At 50.8% G+C, this 18,706-nt stretch overlaps 1 protein-coding gene across 3 annotated transcripts in view; it reads right to left on the bottom strand.

Moving 5' to 3' along the window:
- Nucleotides 1–16,240, bottom strand: part of idh3b (isocitrate dehydrogenase (NAD(+)) 3 non-catalytic subunit beta) — a 36,765-nt gene extending 20,525 nt beyond the window's left edge. The window contains exons 1-12 of one of the 3 annotated variants that reach the window (XM_059650782.1): nucleotides 16,135–16,240; nucleotides 14,964–15,044; nucleotides 10,859–10,966; nucleotides 10,522–10,642; nucleotides 9,675–9,735; nucleotides 6,351–6,483; nucleotides 6,095–6,228; nucleotides 5,597–5,699; nucleotides 5,013–5,159; nucleotides 4,630–4,724; nucleotides 3,624–3,684; nucleotides 2,473–3,243 (exon numbers count right to left, since the gene is read on the bottom strand). In XM_059650782.1, coding sequence (XP_059506765.1) covers nucleotides 3,154–3,243; nucleotides 3,624–3,684; nucleotides 4,630–4,724; nucleotides 5,013–5,159; nucleotides 5,597–5,699; nucleotides 6,095–6,228; nucleotides 6,351–6,483; nucleotides 9,675–9,735; nucleotides 10,522–10,642; nucleotides 10,859–10,966; nucleotides 14,964–15,044; nucleotides 16,135–16,170 — 1,170 coding nt within the window. In that variant the 5' untranslated portion in view covers nucleotides 16,171–16,240 and the 3' untranslated portion in view covers nucleotides 2,473–3,153. Of the gene's footprint in view, nucleotides 1–2,472; nucleotides 3,244–3,623; nucleotides 3,685–4,629; nucleotides 4,725–5,012; nucleotides 5,160–5,596; nucleotides 5,700–6,094; nucleotides 6,229–6,350; nucleotides 6,484–9,674; nucleotides 9,736–10,521; nucleotides 10,643–10,858; nucleotides 10,967–14,963; nucleotides 15,045–16,134 lie in introns of those variants that run through there. The other 2 variants (XM_059650783.1, XM_059650786.1) reach the window with 2 other exon arrangements.
- Between the last annotated feature and the right edge of the window lie 2,466 nt (nucleotides 16,241–18,706).

Below are 18,706 nucleotides of genomic sequence, written 5' to 3'. Positions count from 1 at the left end.
GGTAATGAGAGGCATGGATAGAGTCGATAGCCAGAGACTTTTCACCAGGGCAGGAGTGACTGCCACGAGGGGTCATAGTTTTAAGGTGTTAGGAGGAAGGTATAGAGGAGACGTCAGAGGGAGGTTCTTCACCCAGAGAGTTGTGAGCGCATGGAATAGTTTACCAGTGGTAGTCATGGAAGCGGAGTCATTAGTGACATTTAAGCGACTGCTGGACATGCACATGGACAGCAGTGAATTGAGGGGAATGTAGGTTAAGTTATTTTATTTTTGGATTAGGATTATTCCGTGGCACAACATCGTGGGCCGAAGGGCCTGTACTGTGCTGTACTTTTCTATGTTCTATGTTCTCTCCCCATCCCTCATTTCTGATGAAGGGTCTAGGCCTGAAGTGTCAGCTTTTGTGCTCCTCTGATGTTGCTTGGCCTGCTGTGTTCATCCAGCTCTACACCTTGTCATAACAGGGTAACTGTCCCCTTTTTGATCCTCAGCTCTACCCAGAAAGTCTCCTTTGACAAACCTTCCAAAAAGACAAGCACTCCCCTCTCCAGTATTCTAACTTTAAGCATCTTATTTCCCTTATTGACTTCAATATTCTCCTGCACCAGCCACCAGGTTACTTTGAGCTCTCCTGAAACCCTGCTCCCACAGGACATTTTCACAGTCCTGTTCAGGTACAAGCCATTCATTTTCACTCAGTGTATTCTGCTCAGAGCCTGTCCCAATGCCCCAAGAACCTGAAGACTGTGCCCCCTGTCCCTGCACCATGCTTCAACCTTCGCTACCTTTCTATTTCTACTCCTGCTTTTGCATGACACTGAGGGTAATCCAGAGATGAGTAACTTTGAAAACCTTATTTTACACATTCTCCCTAGCTTCTGAAAATCTGACCATCCTCAATGTCTGCCCTCTCTTCTGTTATTGATACCGATATCACCCACAGCCTCTGCCTTACTCCTTTCCCCATCGTTAGCTTACAGTCTGCATCATTACCCCCAGCCAAAAAGAACAAACACTGAAGATTTAATCAGGCCCCTGTTGCTCTCAGCAATTTCTCCGATAGCAGGTCCACCCTTTAATTTCAACTCCATGGAATGCCCTGTAATTCACACCAAGAACTGTATCATGTCCTCAACTGCTTAACTCTTCACCTTAGAACATAAGAACTAGGAGGAGTAGGCCATTGGGTATGTTCCACTATTCAATACAATGTTGGCTGATATCACCTAGGCTTCAACTGCACTGTTCTGCTCACTCCCCATTACCCTTCAACCCAATACTAATTAAAAATCTGTCTAACTCCTCCTTAAATTTACTCAATGTCCTGGCATTCAGAGCGTGTGAATTCCAGAGATTCATGACCCTTTGAGAATTAACTTCTCCTTACCCCTGTTATACATCTGCTTTACCCTGAAACTATGATCTCTCATTCCTAGACTGCCCCACAAGGAAACACGCTCTCTACATCTGCAGAGAGAGTAGGAACTGCTAATGCTGGGGTCTGAGATAACAAGGTGTGGAGCTGGAGAAACACAGCAAGCCAGGCAGCATCAGAAGAGCAGGAAAGCTCATGTTCAAGTTCAGACCCAAAACGTCAGCTTTCCTGCTCTTTTGATGCTCTCCACATCTACTTTGTGAATCACCTTTAACACCTTTTATACCTCATTTGGACCAGCTCTCGTTCTTCTGAGCTCCAGAGAGTACAGGTTAGAGTGCTCAGTCACTCTCTGTAAGACAAACCTCTCCTCTCTGGAATTAACTGAGCTATTCCAATCGCAATCCTACCTGAACAGAACCCCTTCCTTGCATTCTCACAGAAAGAATCCTTTACTAACACCATCACTCACCCAGCTCTCTGAGGACCTATCTCCATTGAAAACATCATAAACAGGATGAAGTTCCCATCCCTTTGGCAAACTAATCTATGTCTCTTTTACCTCTTTTGACTGCAATGTCTCAAATTCTAGCTCGGATTTGGCTGCTCTACATTCACAGGCAGACCACACAAAACAAAACCAGAAGTTGGTGGAAAAGCTCAGCAGGCCAGGCAGCATCTGTGGAGTGAAATGAAATGATTTCAGTCAGGTGACCTTTTGTCAAATTAATTGCTTGTGAACTTTAGGATTTCTCTTAAACTTGTTACAGCTTCAGTATTACTGCTCTTCCCTCAAGTTTCAAATCACCCACCGGTCTCACAAAGTGCCACTCTGGTCTCCGCTCACCCCCTTCACTGGGATATTGCCATAAGGTCAGGAACAACCAAAGCCGCCGCCGCTCCCTCCCACCCCCCCCCCAAACTTTCAGTAAGAGAAGCAAAAAGATCCAAGGCTCAGGCCTTCCCTCCTGATAGATTGCACCACTGTTTCATTGCTCAGAAAGCGCTTTGGAACATTCTGGGATTGGGGAAGAGGCTGATTCCGCAATGCTTTGGACCCAGGAAATGAATGCACAGGAAACACAGGAATGTGGATGTGAAGTTGACAAAGTGCTGGAATGTTTTATTTTGTACTGAAACAACTCCCTCAAAAGCAGCATTTTACAGGTGTACCAGAAGCTGTGTGGGTTCAGGGAGCTGGGCCTGCTGCTGAGAGACGCTCTTGGTTAATCCAGAGTCAATCATTCAGAAGCCAAAAGCGTCAGCCTCTCCCAGAAGCGAGTGGCCTGATCTGTTTGTGACATTTGCTTCCATCATGATTCCCATTAGTTCACACATTGTTTCTCCATCCTGGGCTGAGACAAACTAAATACCTTTAAAAAATATAAACCAATCTCAACAAAACAAAGGCAAGGGAGGTAATCTGTAAATCAGGAATAATGGAGAGCAAAAGTGAATGATGTAGTTACTAATGAACCTGGATATTATGAAAAGCCTGTGGCTGCTCCCTCTAGCCACGGAACTGGTAATAAACACAAAACATGGCAAGTAGAGGGTTCAAAATTAAACACAAAGTTCTACAGCAGGTCACTGCATCTGCTCTATACTGAGGTAGAATCATCACTAATGCTCTACCAATTCCATCCAGCCAGGAGCTTGGGAATAAACCCCGTAACCTTCATCCTTTAGAGGCGAATGAAGAGAGGAGATCCCCCGGGGGGTCCAATGACAGCATTACTTCCAAACCCCCAGCACAGAGGCCCAGAGCTTCATGCAGACTAGCAGAGCCGAGAAGGATGCAGGTTGTTGATGACACTCTTCAAGAAATCGCTGGTGGTGGAATAACCGCCCATATCTTGTGTCCGAACCTAATCCCAATGGGGGCACAGAGAGAGGAGAAGGGAGGGAGGGAGAAATCAAAAGGAGAAAATGAAAGTAAAGCACAAAACAAACTGAAATGAAATCAACAAATGTGGATAAATCATCCAAAGGTCAGGGGATAAAGAATGGTGCACAACCTGCCTCCCAAAAACCCCAACATCTTCCTGAACATAAACACCAATGTCTGCACAATCCCCCCCCCCCTCAGAATCCACAACAACGCCAAGCTCCAACCCCACACACAGTACTGCCCCCTGTCCAGCTGCTTTCCCAAACCCCAGGCTAACTGACAATTATCCCCATCCCCCCACCACCCTATACACACTCAAACCAACCTTCTGCCTCCCCGGCCAGTCTCCCCGCCTACCTTGCCTAGTTTGATGACTTTCCTCACAGCTTCAGAGATCAGGTTGGAGTGAAATTCTAGGCTGTAGCAAAATCAGAGAGTTCAGCCTTGCATTGATCACAATTTTCAAACATTTTGCAAAACAATGACAGTGAGCACACCAGGATAAACACACTGTAACTGAGCCACACAGTAACAGAGAGAGGGTGCGCGTGCGTGTGTGCGCTGAGAGTTTTGGGGGGAGGGTGCGGGGACGTGGCCGGGGGCAGCCTGAAGCAGTCCCGCAGTGCCTTTGGTCCAACCACCCTTGCCCATAAGATCAGGCTGTCACTGCTGTTCACTTCTATTTTCCGCATATTAAGATCACAGCTCCCTTCCCTAATGAAGAAACAGGATTTGGGTGATAGGGGGTGGCTACCCCGTGGCAGTTTCCAGCACCATTTCTTGCTCTAGGTGGTAGGTGTTGCTGGTTGAGTAGGTGCTGTCTGAAGATCTTTGGTAAATTTCTACAGTGCACTATGCTACTACTACTGAGTGCCAGCGGGGAAAGCGAATGCAGATAATCAGCAAACATCTTTATTTAGGGTGGGACGGTGGCTCAGTGGTTAGCACTGCAGCCTCACAGCACCAGGGACCCGGGTTAAATTCCAGCCTCAGGTGACTCTCTGGAGTCTGCACATTCTCCCCGTGTCTGCGTGGGTTTCCTCCGGGTGCTTCGGTTTCCTCCCACAGTCCAAAGATGTGCGGGTTAGGTGGATTGGCCATGCTAAATTGGCCACAGTGTTCAGGGATGTGTGGGTTATAGGGGGATGCTTCCAGGGGCGGTGTGGACTTGTTGGGCTGAAGGGCCTGTTTCCACACTGTAGGGAATCTAATCTAATTTGTGGCCTTGTGAAGGGTCAGCGCAGCTCACAGTGTCGTTTACACTCAGGGAGAGGGCCAGGTAATGACGTCCCCAAACTTCAATCTGCAAAGTGAATAGGCAACAGAGGGTGGAGCAGCAAGATACAGGAACAGTGTCACTTACTTCAGGTGCCTCAGCATATTGGCAGAGCTCAGTAACATGGCAGTGGGGTTAGCAATGTTCCTGCCCATCGCCTGTGAGAACGGGTGTCGAGCTCCCTGAAATAAAACAACAAAGTGAGAAGTAGCCAGATATCATCCAAACCACCGGTCCCACAGAGCGGAAGGTCAGTGAGGGACCCACCGGTCCCACAGAGCAGAAGGTCAGTGAGGGATCCACGATGCTCAAATGGCCCTCGACCTCACTCGTTGATCCCCCCAGGGTCCCATCACCCCAGCTTCCTGTCAATGATAACCAGCAACACAAGTCATCAGGGACAGGGGCACAATACCCAACCAAACACACTGCCCCAACTGAATAAGAAAAAATTCAGACTATTCCTTTACCGTTTCAAAGACTGCATACTCAGCACTGAAGCTCTCTCCTGGGACCACCCCAGCTCCTCCGACCAGACCAGCTGCCAAGTTGTCGATGATGTTTCCGTAGAGATTCGGCATTACCAGAACATCATACTGATATGGATTGGACACGAGCTGTTGGGTCAGACAGTCAGTGCTGATCAATCAGAGTCAGGTTCAGAGATAAGCCAGGGTGTGAAATGTGACTGAGTGATGGGATGTGCAGGGGGTTGCAAAGTACAGGGCAACAAGCCCCGAGCCTTGCACAATCACAGGCCGCAGCCTGCAAACAGCCCCAGGTCCCCAGAAACCCACCCAAACCCAGATCCCTGGTACCCACAGGGCCCAGAGCCAACCAAGCCAGGAGTCCCCATCACCCTATAAACATCCCCCAAACCCACTGACCCATGACCTGACCCCCATGCCACCCTGTGACCTTGACCTCAATACCACCCCATGACCCTGACCCCGGGTGCTCTGTGACCACGACAGCCTGCACGGTTCCCTGTTCCCTTGCCCCCAAGTACGCCTCCCCCATAACCCTGCCCACCCACCGAGACAGCCCTAGTTACCTGCATGCAGCAGTTGTCGATAATCACAGACTCGTATTTGATCTTGGGATAGAGTTCAGCCATTTCCTTACAGCACTGCAGGAAGAGGCCATCCCCCAGCTTCCTGTCAATGATAACCAGCAACACAAGTCATCAGGGACAGGGGCACAATACCCAACCAAACACACTGCAAAACCCAGCCAGAGGGCACAGGTAGGAGACGGGGCGAGCGGGAGGGAGAGAGCCCGCGCACGGGGCGAGCGGGAGGGCGGGAGGGGTCCTGCGCACGGGGAGAGCAGGAGGGGGCCCGCGCACGGGGCGAGTGGGAGGGCGGGAGGGGTCCTGCGCACGGGACGAGTGGGAGGGTGGGAGGGTGCCCGCGCACGGGGCGAGCGGGAGGGCGGGAGGGGGCCTGCGCACGTTCCGAGCGGGAGGGGGCCGTGCACGGGGCGAGCGGGAGGGCGGGGCTGACGGGGGGTGCTGGTTGCGGGGGGGTGGTCTGTGGTCAATAAAACTCACATAATGTTGGCCTTGTGCACAGCTGTGACCTTTGAGCGACCCTTCTTTGTGGCATAATCAAAGGCAAATTTGGCAATCCGGCGGGATTTCTCCCGGGTGATGATCTTCAGACACTCAATGACCCCTTGAGCGCTCTAACCACCGAGAGAAAAGGGAGAGTCAGGATGGGAAGCTGAATCCAAGCCAGCACTGGATGCAGTGACAGGTGAATGTGGCAATGTGAGGAGCCTGCGAGTCAGTGCTCGATCCTCTTTACCTCATATTCCAGTGAGCTGTACTCTCCCTCCGTCTGCTCGCGGATGATCACCAGGTCTAAGTTGTTGTGGCGTGTTGAATAACCTGGTAAGCTGTTAACATGGACCACGTTGGCAAACAAGTCGAGTTTCTTTCTGGGGAGAAACAGGGACAGAATCAGGCCAAAGGGCTGAACGGTCTCCTCTCCAACCCCAGCACTTAACCAGCACCAAAAAAGTGGCTATGACTATCACACCTGTCAGGCTCCCATCCGCAGCCTGTCCCTACTCACCTCATCAGTCTGTAAGTTCTGTCAGACAGCACGGAGCTCTGCAGAGCCCAGAAACAGACAGAATGCCCAGCGCACTCAATCAGTCGGAGCAGTAGCTGCAGTTCAGATTTGGTCAAAGACATGAATAAGTAGCTGCAGGATGCCCTGAGAGGCAGCCCGCAGTTCACATCGATACCGACAACATGGGTACCAAGTGGGGCAAGGTACTGCTCAGAGTTTTGGAGAGCTCGGGCAGAAATTAACAAGCAGGTCCTTAAAAGAAGTAATATCAGGATTAAACTAGAGCCACATACTACTGTGCTGAGCAGAAAAGCAAGCAGACAAAAGGGTGATTGGTCAGGTAGTGAAAGAGGGCCTTCGATTCCTTGGACATTGGGATCAACTCTAGCAGAAACAGGATTTTTACAGATCGGAGATATCGCAACTGAACAGAGCCGAGACTGAACAGAAACTAAACTGCTGGAGACACTGGCAGCATCTGTGGAGAGAGAAACAGTTAACTCTGTGTCCAAAATGACACTTGTTCAGAACAGGAAAGTGATGGTTTAATTCACGCCACATCTCTTTGGCAGAAATGTGCACTTTGAAAGGTTCAGTTCCTGGCTCCAGTAGGATTCCAGTTTAAATCTTTCAGCTTGTTCATGCTTATTGTTTTCTATTTTCCCCCTAGTGTCTGATAAGGTGTTTAACGAAACTCACTTCCACAGAATGGGGTTGCTCTCAGTACAGCTCACACCTGCCATTTTTTGACATAAATATCCCTCCTCTTTGTCACCAGCACTCCCTTTATGCATTTACCCTGCAGACTCTCATCATGTCTTCCATTTACACCCTTCCCCTTTCGTCAACAACATAGAAAACACAACTTTTATTTCCAGAGAAAAGTCATCGTACTCGAAGTGTTAACTGTTTTCCCTCCACTGATGCTGTTGAACCTATTTCGGTTATCATGCGTTTCTCATTTTATTTCATATCTCCAGCATCTGCATTACTTTGCTTGATTTAATTGACTTTTTCTTCAGGTTTAAAGTGCATTTTCTACAGACAGTACAGTCAGCTGCTGAATTTGGGGAGAGCTAAAATTATAGTTTAGATGTTGGTCAAGATCATTAAAAGGTAAGCACAATAAAACAATTAAGAACGGACGTGGGGCTCAAAATCATTAAGAGTCTCATAATGTACAAATGAAGCTATTAGATTCCCTATAGGAATTCTGCACACTAGGCCCTTTTTCCATGAAAAGAAACTTCTGTTGCACAAAGTTGGAATGAAACATCTCCCTGCTCACCATGTGAACAGGAGAAGCTATGCTTCCTTCCATCAGGGACCAGAGCGCAGGTTCAATTGTTCCTAACATTTCCCAGTAGGTGGCAGGGCACAGAACATAGAACAATACAGTGCAGAACAGGCCCTTTGGCCCTCGATGTTGCGCCAACCTGTGACCTAATCTAAGCCCCTCCCCCTACACTACCCCATCATTATCCATATGCTTATCCAAGGACTGTTTAAATGCCGCTAATGTGGCCGAGTTAACTGAGCAGGAGCTGCAGCAAAGTTTTGATTGCACTGCATGGGCGATTTATATAAACGTGGGGCTCATTTAAACATTGTTGCGTGGACACACAACATAGAGAGACACTGGACTGCATGAGAGAACCTTCCAGTTGCGTTCCAGCAGAAATACTGCTGGTGTGTGAAACTACAGGCGAGCTGTGTCCGTTTCACATAAGAGGGGAATAAAGCAGTTACTGGCAGAGAAAAGTTGTGTGAAATATAGAAAGGCACAAACCAGGCAGAGGGAGATGTTAAGGAATTTAAATGGATAAATTACCAGACCCAGGTGAAATGTATCCAAAACTATGAAAGGCAGGAATACTTGTAGCTCTGAACATGATTTCTCAATTCTCTCTAGCTATGGGTGTTGGTAGCTGACGTCACCCAAGGGACCCAGTAATTGCTAGCCCTACAGCATAACCTCATTGAGGGAAAAATTCTGACAGACAGGAAAAATCTTACTGTGGAAAGACAAGGATTAATCGAAAACAGTCAGCAGGGATTGAAGGGAATATGATGTCTGACTAACTGGAGTGGAATTGTGGAGGGAGGGAGGGTTGATGAGACAAATGTGATGTAACTTACACAGATTTTAACAAAATAAGTTGCAATTTGAATCTAAAATGGGCTGAGGCAGACTGTATCCACCAGGTAGCACAGCTTTACAGCTGGGTCTCCGTATCACGCTTGGAATAATAGCAACATCGACCCCAAGCTGTCAGGGACAAGGGTGTTAGAATCACACACTTAACATAACTGAGAAAAAAAATAGAGGAGGATTGAGGCAAAATATTTCACCGAGAGGTACTGGGGGTCTGGAATTCACTTTCCCAAAGGGTGAGAAAGGGAGAATCTCTCAACACAGTTGACAGGCACTTGGATATTCACCTGAACTGCCACAACCTACAGAGCTACAGACCAATATCTGGAAATTAAAATGATTTTTTTTGAGCTGGTATGGACAATGGGCTCAATCATCTTCTTTGAGGACATAATTTTTGGGTTTTTTTTTAAGCAATATAACTTTTCTCAATGATTCCGCTTCTCTGTCTTTCTCTCTATCGCATCTTTTTGATTAGATTCTCTACAGTGTGGAAACAGGCCCTTCGGCCCAACAAGTCCATACCAGCCCTTGCAGCATCCCACCCACACCCATCCCCCTCTAACCCACACACCCCTGAACACTATGGGCAATTTTGCATGGCCAATCCACCGAGCCTGCACATCTTTTAGAGCGTGGGAGGAAACCTAAATAGACATGGGGAGAATGTGCAAGCTCCACACAGACAGGCCCCTGAGGCTGGAATCGAACCCGGGTCCCTGGCCCTGTGAGGCTGCAGTGCTAACCACTGAGCCACTGTGCCACCCTAACCTCACTCCATCCAACCCACCACCTGAATCCACTGTCAAATCTCTTGAGAATGGTCACACAGAGGAAGTGATGTCAGACTAAGAGAAAGCACACTCCTGATTCTGAACAGAGGACAGCTCAGGCCCTACCTCAGCTTCATCTCGTAGGATGACAATTCGCCCTTGTATTCCATCGGAGTGTAGATCTTCCCTGCAAATACAGAGAGATAAGAAGTGGGGTGAGGAGAGGAAAGTAGCGCGAAGTCCGAGGGAGATGAGTCTGAGTGGGATGCTGTTTGGAGTTTTGGTGCAAGCTTGATGAGTCAAATGGCCTCTTTCTGCGCTGTGGGGATTCTATGATTCCCGTTGGAGTTTAGAAAAACGAGAGATAATGTGACTGAAGATAGTGTAAACAGTTAAATATTGAAAGGATCTTTCCCCTTACAAGGGGGTCAAGAACAGTTTCAAAATAAATGATCTCCCATTTAAGGTGGGAATGCAGACGAACCTATTCTCTCAGAAAATCATCAGTCTATTGAATTGTCTTCCACCAACAGCAATGGAGACTGGGGCATTGAGTATTTCTAAAGGTGAATCAGACAGATTCACAATCTATGATGGAGTCAAGAATTCTCAGGGAGTGGGCAAGGACAGTCAGTAAAGTGGACTTCAGGTCATACTCATATCAGCTACAATCTTATCAAATGACAGAATAAGCTTGAGGGGTCAAACGGCCTATTTCTTTGGCTGATTGGCTGATTATTTTAGCACGATATAAGGAGGAGCACAAATCGATAGGAATGTCAGTACTGGTCACTGGTAGAAGGGAGGATGGGTAGGAGTTTCAGGATGTAGAACTGAGTCTCCTACTCACTAAGATGAAGCCTTGGAGGCTAATAAAAATGCCAACTGTCTGATATTCCACAAGCTATTAAAAAAGACAAGGAAAGATAGTTTTCTGTGATCCCCTCCCCTTGCATTCCCCACCATCTCGTACCTTTAATTGCAACTCTGTTCGATTTCATGGAGTTAAGGACTTCGTCCAGTTTCTCCTCTGAGGCCATGTTCTGAACTTCACTCACATGATGCTCGTCAAACTGAACTGGCACATCTGCAGCCTGTGAGAACAGACATCACTGTAAGCATAGAGCCCTCACCGGCGTCCTGACCCTTCCACACTCATCCCCCTGCAAAGCTGACATTCTCTCTCCACAGCTCTGACCCACAGCTATCCCATATGCCCTCTGGGCCATAACCTTTCCCCCTTGAACTTTCAGTCATCTCTTGCCCCAACCCAGGCCCTGTGTGATCACCCCATGCCAGCGAGTCATTACCTTAAACACCTCTTTGACAACGTGCATTAACTCGGGACCAACACCATCCCCGGGAATCATCGTCACCTTGAAATCGCCATCAGGTCTCTCTGCAGCTGGAGAATAGAACTGCGAGAGAAATAGAGAGATGCCATTAACACAGGGACGATGCAATTGGAGGGTAGGGGGAATGAAAAGGGCTGGGCTGCTGAAGAACAGAATTATCTGCAACTCCCAGCTGAAGTTGGAAACTATGAACTTCTCAGGGCTTGACATATTAAAGATCAGCAGATCCTTAGCACAGGTTTGGACAAGATTAAACCCCCTCCAGCACAGCCTCCCTGTCCCTCTATTTCAGATCTGAGACAGTTTAAACAAACCACTAACTCTGTACTTGCTGCTGAGTTTTTTCGAGATGAGGCAACTGAGGTGAGAACTTAGGGGCCACAAACAGTAGCAGCATCATTTCGGTCACTGAACGGGAATTGGAAAGTTTTCCAATCAAGCCTGGAGTCAGGCACAGGCTGCAGTGTTCACTGTTTTCTGCTCAGACCCACTGTTGATTCACAGACTGAACAGCATTTGCGAAGAGGTCAAACCAGTCCCAGGGGATTTGGAAGCAAATGGCATTCTGACTGTTTTTTCCACACTAGGGATATAGTGCAGAGGGCTGGGGATATCTATCAAAAGCTTAAGAGGAGCACAGAGCCACAGTGAAACCAAAACTGCAGCATTCCCTCTCCAATACAGTCATTGGATTCCCGGTGCTCTCAGATCCGGTAAGATATAAAGTGACAGCAACAGTGGCCTTAATCCGGCCCAGTGGTCATTCAGGCGGTACTCTGGCTGGTGGTCTTATCTATCAAATGCTCCATGTACATACGCTGTAGCATATCGAGAGTCCACTAGAAACCGTGCAGTCACGAATCACAAACAGCATACCAAGAACCCTGCCAATGTGAGGAGTTTCCTCCAAGTTGTCTGTGACCATTTGTGCGTGAACATGGTAAAGGTGTATTTATTTTTCACCACCTGTGCCCTGCAGGCTCCTGGTGAAAACATTTCACCAAGTCTCGCTCCATCGGACATTCGCACAGTGGACTGAGACGTTCGAAGATAAAGAACTAAGTGCTGGGGGACACACTAATGCTTGGGATAGCCGTGGCAAAGGCTCAGCTTGTAAAACACCTCTGTCTAAGACTATAAAATGTGAGGCTGGATGAACACAGCAGGCCAAGCAGCATCTCAGGAGCACAAAAGCTGACGTTTCGGGCCTAGACCCTTCATCAGAGAGGGGGATGGGGGGAGGGAACTGGAATAAATAGGGAGAGAGGGGGAGGCGGACCGAAGATGGAGAGTGAAGAAGATAGGTGGAGAAGGTGTGGGTGGGGAGGTAGGGAGGGGATAGGTCAGTCCAGGGAAGACGGACAGGTCAAGGAGGTGGGATGAGGTTAGTAGGTAGCTGGGGGTGCGGCTTGGGGTGGGAGGAAGGGATGGGTGAGAGGAAGAACCGGTTAGGGAGGCAGAGACAGGTTGGACTGGTTTTGGGATGCAGTGGGTGGGGGGGAAGAGCTGGGCTGGTTGTGTGGTGCAGTGGGGGGAGGGGATGAACTGGGCTGGTTTAGGGATGCAGTTGGGGAAGGGGAGATTTTGAAGCTGGTGAAGTCCACATTGATACCATTAGCCTGCAGGGTTCCCAGGCGGAATATGAGTTGCTGTTCCTGCAACCTTCGGGTGGCATCATTGTGGCAGTGCAGGAGGCCCATGATGGACATGTCATCAAGAGAATGGGAGGGGGAGTGGAAATGGTTTGCGACTGGGAGGTGCAGTTGTTTGTTGCGAACTGAGCGGAGGTGTTCTGCAAAGCGGTCCCCAAGCCTCCGCTTGGTTTCCCCAATGTAGAGAAAGCCGCACCGGGTACAGTGGATGCAGTATACCACATTGGCAGATGTGCAGGTGAACCTCTGCTTAATGTGGAATGTCATCTTGGGGCCTGGGATGGGGGTGAGGGAGGAGGTGTGGGGACAAGTGTAGCATTTCCTGCGGTTGCAGGGGAAGGTGCCGGGTGTGGTGGGGTTGGAGGGCAGTGTGGAGCGAACAAGGGAGTCACGGAGAGAGTGGTCTCTCCGGAAAGCAGACAGGGGTGGGGATGGAAAAATGTCTTGGGTGGTGGGGTCGGATTGTAAATGGCGGAAGTGTCGGAGGATAATGCGTTGTATCCGGAGGTTGGTAGGGTGGTGTGTGAGAACGAGGGGGATCCTCTTGGGGCGGTTGTGGCGGGGGCGGGGTGTGAGGGATGTGTCGCGGGAAATGCGGGAGACGCGGTCAAGGGCGTTCTCAATCACCGTGGGGGGGAAGTTGCGGTCCTTAAAGAACTTGGACATCTGGGATGTGCGGGAGTGGAATGTCTTATCGTGGGAGCAGATGCGGCGGAGGCGGAGGAATTGGGAATAGGGGATGGAATTTTTGCAGGAGGGTGGGTGGGAGGAGGTGTATTCTAGGTAGCTGTGGGAGTCGGTGGGCTTGAAATGGACATCAGTTACAAGCTGGTTGCCTGAGATGGAGACTGAGAGGTCCAGGAAGGTGAGGGATGTGCTGGAGATGGCCCAGGTGAACTGAAGGTTGGGGTGGAAGGTGTTGGTGAAGTGGATGAACTGTTCGAGCTCCTCTGGGGAGCAAGAGGCGGCGCCGATACAGTCATCAATGTACCGGAGGAAGAGGTGGGGTTTGGGGCCTGTGTAGGTGCGGAAGATGGACTGTTCCACGTAACCTACAAAGAGGCAGGCATAGCTGGGGCCCATGCGGGTGCCCATGGCCACCCCCTTAGTCTGTAGGAAGTGGGAGGAGTCAAAAGAGAAGTTGTTGAGTGTGAGGACGAGTTCCGCTAGGCGGATGAGAGTGTCGGTGGAGGGGGCCTGGTCGGGCCTGCGGGACAGGAAGAAGCGGAGGGCCTTGAGGCCATCTCCATGCGGAATGCAGGTGTACAGGGACTGGACGTCCATGGTGAATATGAGGTGTTGGGGGCCAGGGAATTGGAAGTTCTGGAGGAGGTGGAGGGCGTGGGTGGTGTCACGGACATAGGTGGGGAGTTCCTGGACCAAAGGGGAGAAAATGGAGTCCAGATAGGTGGAGATGAGTTCGGTGGGGCAGGAGCAGGCTGAGACGATGGGTCGACCAGGGCAGGCAGGTTTGTGGATTTTGGGAAGGAGATAGAAACGGGCCGTGCGGGGTTGGGGAACAATGAGGTTGGAGGCTGTGGGTGGGAGGTCCCCTGAGGTGATGAGGTCATGAATGGTGTTGGAGATGATGGTTTGGTGCTCGGGTGTGGGGTCATGATCGAGGAGGCGGTAGGAGGTGGTGTCGGAGAGTTGGCGTCTGGCCTCGGCGATGTAGAGGTCAGTGCGCCATACTACCACTGCGCCACCCTTGTCTGCGGGTTTGATGGTGAGGTTGGGGTTGGAGCGGAGGGAGCGGAGGGCTGCCCGTTCTGCGGGGGAGAGGTTGGAGTGGGTGAGAGGGGTGGAGAGGTTGAGGCGGTTAATGTCTCGACGGCAGTTGGAGATGAAGAGGTCGAGGGAGGGTAGGAGGCCTGGGGGTGGTGTCCAGGAGGAGGACTTGTGTTGGAAGCGGGTGAAGGGGTCAGTGGAAGGAGGGTTGGGTTCCCGGTTGAAGAAGTAGGCATGGAGGCGAAGACGGCGGAAAAACTGCTCTATGTCCGACCGTGACTGGTATTCGTTGATGTGTGGTTGTAGGGGGACAAAGGTGAGCCCCTTGCTCAGGACTGACCGTTCGTCCTCAGTCAGTGGGAGGTCTGGGGGGATGGTGAAGATTCGGCAGGGCTCAGGCTGCTGTGTTCATCCAGCCTCACATTTTATTATCTTGGAATCTCCAGCATCTGCAGTTCCCATTATCTCTGTCTAAGACTGTTCTGCTATAATAGCAAGAAGGGATTGGGAACAAAGAAAATCCTTGGGGCCGTCTACCCCACAGGATCTTTGATGAGAACATATCAAAGGCTGTCATGTAAACAATGTATTCTTTGAGACAAAATGCTCACTGTCTGCCAAGTGCACCAAAAAACAGTGAAGAGTTGTGAGGGCTTGGAGCTCGCGGGCAGTGCCTTTACCTGGGTCTGCGATGAGGAGCTCAGTAAGGAGCTAGTTGCCAGAGTTCTCGAGCAGACAACATTCAGGGCAAAACTGAAATTCTGAAAGAAAGAAACAGATCAGTATCTACAGAAGGTGAGGGAGAGAGGCAAACGGGGGGGGGGGAGCGCAGAACAGGAACAAACTTTGGGGGGGGAAGAGGGACAAACTGTTGTGGGGCAGGAAAAGGGACAAGGCGGGGGTGTGGGGTGGGGGGAGCAGGGAGAGAGAATGGGGAGTGGGGGGAGACGGGCAGTGGGGGGAGACAGGGGGTGGGGGAGAGGGTGGGGGGAGACGGTGTGTGTGTGTGGGGGGGGAGGAGGAGGGTGTGGGGGGGGAGGAGGAGGGTGTGGGGGGGGAGGAGGAGGGTGTGGGGGGGGAGGAGGAGGGTGTGGGGGGGGAGGGTGGGGGTGGGTGGGGGAGGAGGGTGTGGGTGGGTGGGGGAGGAGGGTGTGGGTGGGTGGGGGAGGAGGGTGTGGGTGGGTGGGGGAGGAGGGTGTGGGTGGGTGGGGGAGGAGGGTGGGGGTGGGTGGGGGAGGAGGGTGGGGGTGGGTGGGGGAGGAGGGTGTGGGTGGGTGGGAGAGGAGGGTGTGGGTGGGTGGGAGAGGAGGGTGTGGGTGGGTGGGAGAGGAGGGTGTGGGTGGGTGGGGGAGGAGGGTGTGGGTGGGTGGGAGAGGAGGGTGTGGGTGGGTGGGGGAGGAGGGTGTGGGTGGGTGGGAGAGGAGGGTGTGGGTGGGTGGGAGAGGAGGGTGTGGGTGGGTGGGGGAGGAGGGTGGGGTTGGGTGGGGGAGGAGGGTGGGGGTGGGTGGGGGGGGGAGGGGGGGTGGGGGGGGGGAGGGGGAGTGGGTGGGGGGTGGGGGGAGGGGGGGTGGGTGGGGGGGGAGGGGGTGGGGGGGGGAGGGGAGGAGGGGGGGGGGGAGGGGGAGGGAGGGGGAGGGGAGGAGGAGGAGGGTGGGGGTGGGGGAGAGGGTGGGGGGTGGGGGAGAGGGTGGGGGGTGGGGTGGGGGTGACCTCTCTGTCCCGAGCCCATCGTTACGAACTCACTCCCGAATCCCCTCTCCCTCTCCCTCTGTCTCTATCTGATTCATCGGGACGGGTTCAGTCCGTCTCCGGGCTCTAGGCCGCAGCCTGGAGGTAAATTTTTAATCGGACCTTTCCGGCGCTTCCCAGGGCCCTCAGCGCCGCCATGTTGCCGACACAACTGCTTCCGGTTCAGCGAGTGTCGAGGAGCGGGAGCTGGAGGCAGGATATTCCGGGCCCTGATCCTCCGGCCGCAGCGCCCCCTGTCCCGGAGGAGCCAGGCGCTGCTGCAGTGCTGTTACCTTTCACACCCTGCTCTCTCCTTGTGCCTCGATGGACAGGAGTCACTGTCTAGGCCTTGTGGAGGCGGTGGACTACTGATAACTACATTCAGCTAATATTCTGGAGAGCCAGCTTCAGATCCCACCAGGGCAATCTAATTGGAACTATCTAACAGTTACTTTATCACCTTTATGTCCTTTAGGGAAGGAAACTGCCATCCTTACCTGGTCTGGTCTCCATGTGACTCCAGACCCACAGCAATGTGGTTGACTCCGAACTGCCCTCTGGGCAATTAGGGATGGGCAATAAATGCTGCCTGGCCAGCGACACCCTCATCCCATGAAAGAATGAAAAAGAAGAGCAGCACTACACTACTTTCTGTACTGGGTCATAGAGTCATTGAGCTGTACAGCATAGAACCAGACCCTTCGGTCCAAATTGTCCACGCCAACCAGATATCCTAGAAAGATCTAGTCCCATTTGCCAACAACCGGCCCGTATCCCTCTACACCCTTCCTATTCATGTACCCAACCAGATTCCTTTTAAATGTTCTAATTGTACCGGCCTTCAACACTTCCTCTGGCAGCTCATTCCAAACACACACCACCCTCTGTGTGAAAATGTTGCCCCTTAGGTCCCTTCTATATCTTTCCCCTTTCACCTTTATGCCCTCTAGTTGTAGGCTTACTCGCCGAGCTGGTGCGTTTGATTGCAGATGATTTATCCCCCTGTTAGGTAACATCGTCAGTGCTCTCCGGTGAAGCGCTAGTGTTCTGTCCCGCTTGTTATTTATATGCCTCGGTTGGCCGGGGTGGTTGGCATCACTTCTGGTTCTGTTTTTTGGTGATTTTTTAATATCAGGTCCAGTTCAATGTGTTTGTTGATGGAGTTCCTTTGGAATGACAGGCCTCCAGGAATGCCCTGGCATGTCTCTGTTTGGCTTGTGCTGTTATGTCACAGCTAAATCTGTGTCCCTCTTTGTCCATGTGTAGCGAGACCAATGAGAATTGGCCGTGTCTTGGTGGCTAACTAGTGTTTGTGTATCCGTATTGTCAGTTTTCTTCCAGTCTGGCCAACGCAGTGTTTCTCACAGACCTTGCACGGTAGTTTGTACATTACATTAGTTTTATTGGCTGTGGGTGTGGGATCCTTTATGTTGAACAGTAGCTGTTGCGGGGGGGGGGGGGGGGGGGGGGGGGGCGGGGAGCGTTGTTGGTTTGTGGGCTACTCCAATACGTCAGGGTCTAAGTAATCTTGTGGTCACCTCTGATATGTCCCTGATGTACGGTAGGGTGATTAGTGAGTCTGGCCGTGTTGTGACTTCTTGTTGTGGTCTGTCTCGGAGATAATGGCAGACTGTGCTTTTGGGTATTCATTCCTTTTAAAAAGTCTATATAAGTGCTCCTGTTCTGCTTTGCACAATTCTGGGTTGCTGAAGTGTGTTGTAGCCCATTTGAATAATGTCTTGATGCAGCTCTGTTTATGTGTGCTGGGGTGGTTGTTGGAGTAATTAAGTATCTGATCCATTTGTGTGGTCTTCCTGGATACTCTAGTCTGGTGCTCCCCGTTGTTCATAAGTTCAACCGTCGTGTCCTGGAAGGGTCGTCAGTTGTTGTTCTCTTCTTCTTTTGTGAATTTTATCCCAGTCAGGATGTTGTCTATGTGTAGATATGTTTCTTCAGGTTTTGTGTGTTTGATCGTCACGAAGGTATCATCTACACATTGGATCCAAAGTTTGGGTTGGATAGTGGGGAACGCTGTCCATTCTAACCTTTGCATTATTGCTTCTGCAATCAGTCCTGATGTTGGGGATCCCATTGTTGTTCTGTTGATTTGTTTAAATATTCAGGCGCTGAAAGTGAGGGGGGTTGTGAGACATGAATCCAGCAGTTTCAGGATGCTGCCCCTGCTAATGCTGTTGGTGTCACGGCTGCCTGACTTCTTGATTCACCCAGTGTGGACAATTGCGTCTTTGTCTAGGTCAATGTTTGTGGATGGAAATAGTGCTATTACATCAAAGGATGTCATTATCTGGTTCTCTTCTCCTCTGGTGCCATTGATGATGAGGAATTCTTGGGATGAGTGGATGGAGTGGGTAGTGTTGTCCACTAAGTATTTCAGTTTCTGTTGCAGTTCTTTGGCAAGTCAGTATGTTGGTGAGCCTCGGAATAAGACAGTGGTTCTGAGGGGGACCCCTGGCTTGTGTACCTTGGAGAGTCCATAGAAGCGAGGTGTGTTGGATCCCTCTGGCTTCATTTTTTGGTAGGCTGTCTTGCTGATGTCTCCTGACATGTGTAATTTCTTCAGGGTTATTTCGATCTGGTTCTCTCACTGTGGCATTAGGTCTATCACCATCTGTTGGTAGGTGTCGGTATCTGTTAGTAGTGCATTAGCTATCTCGATGTATTGGGCTGTAGTAAG

The sequence above is a fragment of the Stegostoma tigrinum genome, chromosome 1 (assembly GCF_030684315.1).
Source record: "Stegostoma tigrinum isolate sSteTig4 chromosome 1, sSteTig4.hap1, whole genome shotgun sequence".
Lineage (NCBI taxonomy): Eukaryota > Metazoa > Chordata > Chondrichthyes > Orectolobiformes > Stegostomatidae > Stegostoma > Stegostoma tigrinum.
Note: the sequence above shows the minus strand (reverse complement) of the source record. Positions and strands in the feature narration are given on the sequence as shown.